Genomic DNA, 6,924 nt, shown 5'->3' on the forward strand with positions numbered 1-6,924 from the left:
GTTGGGTTGAAACAACCCAGCATTTTTTAGAGTGTATTATTTAATATGACAATCTACTTGACTATATTTAGTTATAGAAATTAATGTAATTTTATAGGTCAGTCCACATAGAATTTTTTTTGAGAGTGTGCATCAGTATTTTCCACACAGACACCCATTTCAATAAAATTCTAATTCTAACAAAAAGAAAATAATTAGAATTAGAATTATTAGAATTATTATTAAAAAATAATAATAATAAAAATTCACTACTGTTCAACAAGTTTGGGGTCATGAAGATATCTAATGCATATAATCAGCAAAGATGCATTCAGTTGGCCAGAACTGACAGTAAAGACACAATGTTATAGTAGTGATATGATAGCAATGTAAACTTTTTCAACAGCCATTACTCCACGTGTCCATCCTTCAAAAATCTTTCTAATTAGCTAATTTGGTGCTCAATAACATTTCTTATTATGAATATTGAAAATATTGTTATTTAACTTTTTTTTTGTGGGAACTGTACTTTTTTCAGGATTCTTTCAATGAATATTATTCAGATATGCATATAATATATAATAATTAATTTCTATAGAGTGTTTAAAAACACCAATAATTAGAAACAGAAATCTGTTCACAGAAATGTTATTTTATATGCATATTTTTTCATATTTAAAATGCATCACTTTTGAATAGTTGGAAAAGATAAAAAGGGAAATTTAGTAGGGGAAGAGCAAATTTAGTGTAAAAACCAACCAAACCAACAGCCTTGATAAGTACAGGAAGTACAGCATTACAGTCATTTAAACATCCAGAGAGTTGTTATGTCATTCTTATCCATCGCAAAAACAGACGAGAGAACTAATGAGGCTAAAATGGAGCCAAGCAGTTCGGGAAAGAGTGCCATTTTGAAACGCATATTTCATTCACAAGCTTTTCTGACTCAGGCAGGCAGTCATTTAACTAAGTGCCACTGTATCAGGGGAAGTCAGTCTAACTGGTGAAGGTAATCACCGTAGCCAGCAACGGCAAAGGAAAAAGGAATGGAGTGCGAAATTTCTGTCTGAAACAGATGAAGCTTGCTTGTTTCCATAGAAACCCTTACAAAACAGGAGCACAGTCACTGGTTCTCTGAGGCAACTCTAAATGACCATGCAAGAGTGGAGCTAAGAATGTCTACACGCTTCTGAGATTCTAGGTGTTTGTGTGGGTGGCATTTTTTTAATTTGCAGGTGCCTCTGTTCCTATTAAATACAAGAGAATGACCTGGGCATCTGGACATGTGTCAGATTGAAAGAAAAACAACAACATTAAAGACGTAATAGTGTTGTTTTTTTCTTTCAGTTAAAAATACTATTAATAATTTGCTGTAGTGGTGATTTATGGTGGTGGTTAAAGTATTGCATTAGTTTCTCTCATATTGCCTGTTTTAAAATCCTGTCTATGTAGAGCATTTCAAGTCGGTTCCTTTTCAGTTAGGATACTGCACTAGATAGGCACCCTAGTGAGGCAGCTTCCTAGGTTTTAGAACACAGCTATTGTATTACACCTGTCCTACTGCAACCAGAGCAATGGAGTCTTAGATGGAACTTAATCAGGTCTGCTCAGCGCAATGGCATCCCATAATTTGCTTAGAGCCAAAAAGTAACAGTGTTTTGTATTCAGTAGAGATATCAAACTACATTTTACACATGCTAACAATGTCAGCATACACTTTAGATTATTTAGCTCATTTTTTTCATTAGCAGGCATTTCCCTTGTTACCAGGCTTTCCATCTAATATCCTCTTTTGGTTATGCAGGAATAACAACAGTATTAACCATGACAACGCTCAGCACGGTGGCAAGGACATCACTACCCAGAGTCTCATACGTCACAGCAATGGACCTTTTCGTCACTGTCTGTTTCCTGTTTGTTTTTGCGGCTCTCATGGAGTACGCCACACTCAATTATTATTCCTACAGTGCTCGCAGTCGCAGACCAACCTGCAACAAGACGAAAAGATCGGTAAGCACCATATTCTTCATATTCATATTCAAGTTAGGAGAAAACTATGCATCCTGTTCACACAATATGTGAGGGATGCTTTCGTTTTCTTGCTCTAACAGGGGGCTCCTGGGTTTCTAGCAATCTTATCAAAGGTTTCATGTCCATTATTTATATTAAAATTAATACTGAGGACTTTATATTCAAATGAATACTGAGGCCAAGTTTCCAAGGCCATTTTTAATACATTCAGCTAATCATTTTTAATTTAGCATCAATGTGCTTTGGCTTGAAATGAAAGAGAAAGTGTAATAATATAAGAGACATTAAAGTAGCAATAGTAGGGTTTAGCAGTAATTATTAAATGTATCCTCCTGAGACCCTGCGTCTTCATATGAGGACATTATATTTTAGTGCATTTCTTTGAGACTATACATGCCACAGATGTCCTGTAAAGAGCACATTCAAGGCTTTTCAGAGATACCAAATGTTTGGATGTTTCACCATGACCACTTCCTCTCCTTGCTCTTCAAAAATGGCTGACATTAATTTAGTGATCAAATGTAACACTCTTATGGAAATATGATCATTTTTTGTAGTTATCATTTAAATCTATTTTTTAAACTGTTAAATCAACATCTCAGGAAAATGTTATGTTGTCTCAAATCAAAATATGACTTTTTGTTACGAAACAGGACGTTGATTTCATACATGTCGTCAGTTGAGGACACCGGTACTAAAACATGTTTATTATGCATTTTGGGAGACACAACAAATGAATAGGGAATGAAAATATATTTCAATATTCCTATGAAATATTATATATTATTGTGAAAATCTTGTCAATTGTTACTCCCATTATTACACTTTATTTTTTTTCATTACATGTTGCCCCAGAAACACATTAATATGCAAATTAGATACAGTTTATAGATACATTGTATATAATGGGAAAACCCATTTATGGCCATTTTACACACATTTTGCATAAAGAAAAATGGTATATCAAATCATTCTGTTACAACAGTTGAAAATCATATTTATACAAAGTTTGGTATAAAAAAATCCTGAAACCTAAAAATGTATTGGTGATTAAAAAAAATCAATTGTTTTTGCCTATGCATGTTCATTCATGTTTTTTATTTATTTATTTATTTATTCAAATTAAGTCCCGGTGTCCTCTACCGGGGACATAGCATAACATACTGTATAAATGAAATATCATTTTCAAAAAAACATTTAAAAAATCCCAATGTTCTAAATAATGTAATGACATGAAAAAATACAAAACATTTTCCTAATATATTTTTCTGGGTCTTAAGGTTATATATTTACTTTTACTTTTGAACACTTTATATATATATATATATATATATGTACACACACACACACACACACAGTACTGTTCAAAAGTTTGGAGTCCATAAGATTTAAAAAATGTTTCTTGTGCAAATATCTCTTATGCGCACCAAGGCTGCTTTTGATCAAACATACAGTACAAACAGTAATATTGTGAAATATTATCACAGTTATTATGAATGTTGGAAACAGTGGTGTGTATACATGCATACATACATACGGCCATGATTGACCAATGTGAATCAAGTAATCTGGTATTGACATGTATGGTAAATCATTAAATCGTTATTTCCCCTTTCAAATACATGAAATATCTATTCAGTGTGAATTGATAGGCAGAATCTATCGTTGTTATACTTTCATAACAATATAGTGATGTGTTATTACTATCCTGTTTATGCAGACAGAAGTCCCTTTTCGCATGTGTTTGATATAGGCAATCTCTCCAGATGGTATGGTATGGAAATATGATTTCATTAGGCTGACGTTGTAAGTCTTTGTCTATGTGTTTATATATGTTATGTGATGCTAAATTATGGTTGAGCAAGCACATCTTACTTTTTATTCATTGTGTTTCTCCGGTGGCAGTCTCCGCAGGTGAAATTTTCCCACTCGCTCGCCGATCACTCATTTTGATTAGATCTTATCTCTGCTGAGAAGCACAGATAATTACCATAGCAATTTTACACAAAACAAATATTACCCTATAGGTGATCTCACATAGATTATCTTTCAGTGCTGTAATTACCATGCTTTGCTAGTTATGTCACAAAAATCAATTGTTTTTGCCTATGCATGTTCATTCATGTTTTTTATTTATTTATTTATTTATTCAAATTAAGTCCCGGTGTCCTCTACCGGGGACATAGCATAACATACTGTATAAATGAAATATCATTTTCAAAAAAACATTTAAAAAATCCCAATGTTCTAAATAATGTAATGACATGAAAAAATACAAAACATTTTCCTAATATATTTTTCTGGGTCTTAAGGTTATATATTTACTTTTACTTTTGAACACTTTATATATATATATATATATATATGTACACACACACACACACACACAGTACTGTTCAAAAGTTTGGAGTCCATAAGATTTAAAAAATGTTTCTTGTGCAAATATCTCTTATGCGCACCAAGGCTGCTTTTGATCAAACATACAGTACAAACAGTAATATTGTGAAATATTATCACAGTTATTATGAATGTTGGAAACAGTGGTGTGTATACATGCATACATACATACGGCCATGATTGACCAATGTGAATCAAGTAATCTGGTATTGACATGTATGGTAAATCATTAAATCGTTATTTCCCCTTTCAAATACATGAAATATCTATTCAGTGTGAATTGATAGGCAGAATCTATCGTTGTTATACTTTCATAACAATATAGTGATGTGTTATTACTATCCTGTTTATGCAGACAGAAGTCCCTTTTCGCATGTGTTTGATATAGGCAATCTCTCCAGATGGTATGGTATGGAAATATGATTTCATTAGGCTGACGTTGTAAGTCTTTGTCTATGTGTTTATATATGTTATGTGATGCTAAATTATGGTTGAGCAAGCACATCTTACTTTTTATTCATTGTGTTTCTCCGGTGGCAGTCTCCGCAGGTGAAATTTTCCCACTCGCTCGCCGATCACTCATTTTGATTAGATCTTATCTCTGCTGAGAAGCACAGATAATTACCATAGCAATTTTACACAAAACAAATATTACCCTATAGGTGATCTCACATAGATTATCTTTCAGTGCTGTAATTACCATGCTTTGCTAGTTATGTCACAATTATGAGATGAATAACAGGGAATAAGTGGCAGGAAACTGCTGGAGAGTTTTCGGTGTGTGGTCTAGAAGGGTTTAGAGGAAGGATTTAGACAACCATGCTCAGATTTTAAGGTCATCGTACCTGCCCATGAGAGATCGATGCTGCACTTGACTTGCCCACCGGAGAGAACGCTGTTAGTTCAAGTGAGTGGGAATCTCTTAGAAGCCACCATGATCTTATGTTTTGATTGACAGCCCACTCTGAAGGATTTGTTTTGCTCACGGCATAGATTAGATGCACTTCAGCCAAACATGTTGTTCTTTTGGGTGAAATTTTGTATACAGTACATGCAAAACTCATCCAAATTTAGGACTCCAGTGATGATTTCCATTCACTCAAAATAAGTTTTTTTTTGGATGCATACTGCAAAACAAGAGCCCTTAAAATTCTAAAAGGATGTTGTTTTTGTCCAACAGAACTACTCAGTACTGGATGTGGGTCCTCCTCCCACAATTATCACGCTCAACAACTCCATTTACTGGCAGGAGTTTGATGATGCCTGTGTTTATGAGTGCTTGGATGGAAAAGACTGCCAGAGTTTCTTCTGCTGCTACGAAGAGTGCAAAGATGGAGCGTGGCGAAAGGGCCGTGTGCATATAGACATTTTGGAACTTGATGCATACTCTCGTGTCTTCTTTCCCACCTCTTTCCTATTGTTCAATGTTGTCTACTGGGTAGGCTACTTGTATCTTTAGCGGTCCCACACACCTCACGACACAAAGAACTTGACTTTTGGTTCTGTCAGAGCAGACACGAAGAACAGACTGAACCAGGACTTTTCAAGGTAGGGTAAAAATAAAAGTGGATACCGGTTATCAGAGTTGAGCTGGGACTTCTCCAGTAGAAGATGAAATTGAAAAATGAGACAATGCTACAGGAACCGAAAGCTACAGCAGATACATCAAAACCCTTAAAACCAGGCTGTTTTTATATGGTCAAGAAGGATATTGCTACAAGCTCTTTTAAGTGGTTGCAATTCTCTGACAGAGACCTTTGCCTTTTGTTCTTCAGGTACCAGGGAAAAAAAGATTCACAACGTTCCTCTCACACAATCTCGTCTTTTTATGGGTGAGAGAGCAGCTGTAAGAAGTCAAGGTGTGAAAAATCCTTAGGCCAAGACAGCGTGAGAAAAAAAATGCCTTGCATAGCATGTGACCCTCTGACTTTTGGTGTCTCTTACAATCCTGGTAGATCATTCACTTGAATGGAAACCTGTCATCTAGCTATCAGTCAAAACCAGAGCGGCTTTCATGTAAGCGTAGCTTTCAGAGCCATCTATAGTGCCTTCCACTGGAGGAGAAGCCATCAGGCAGAGAAATCTTAGAAATGATGGCAGGAGCATCATCTGGTCTTGACTGACTGCTGATGGTTTTCTTTTGGAGTTTATTCGAGCTTTAGTTATAGTCATTCATTATCTTGATACATTCAACACATCTAAACCCATTGTCACTGCATGTTATATGATAGTATTAAGCTCTACCCTGAATCAGCACAATAATGACAAGAGAGTAGATCCATTTTGAAATATTTGGAATATTAATTAGTATGTAGACTGCAAATGTTTGCCTATATTTCTAGATTTGTATTGCATATTATTTTCCACACAAAAGAGAGGTTAATTAAAGATTAAATCAATATATATTATATAGTAGATACTATTTTATTTTGAAATGTCTAAAATCTATCAGCATCAATCTATTAGTTAAAAAGTGCATGTATAGAATGGATCTTAAGTTCCATAGATTCTCACCCT

General features: G+C 34.7%; 1 protein-coding gene across 1 annotated transcript in view; it reads left to right on the forward strand.

The window, feature by feature from the left end:
- The window catches only part of LOC107673620 (gamma-aminobutyric acid receptor subunit gamma-3), a 90,745-nt gene extending 84,660 nt beyond the window's left edge, over positions 1–6,085 (forward strand). The window contains exons 6-7 of the mRNA XM_016467286.1: positions 1,784–1,989; positions 5,588–6,085. Of these exons, the coding sequence (XP_016322772.1) occupies positions 1,784–1,989; positions 5,588–5,866 (485 nt within the window). The 3' untranslated portion in view covers positions 5,867–6,085. The remainder of the gene's footprint in view (positions 1–1,783; positions 1,990–5,587) is intronic.
- The last annotated feature ends 839 nt before the right edge of the window (positions 6,086–6,924 follow it).

The sequence above is a fragment of the Sinocyclocheilus anshuiensis genome, unplaced genomic scaffold (assembly GCF_001515605.1).
Source record: "Sinocyclocheilus anshuiensis isolate Anshui unplaced genomic scaffold, SAMN03320099.WGS_v1.1 scaffold44, whole genome shotgun sequence".
Classification (NCBI taxonomy): Eukaryota; Metazoa; Chordata; class Actinopteri; order Cypriniformes; family Cyprinidae; genus Sinocyclocheilus; species Sinocyclocheilus anshuiensis.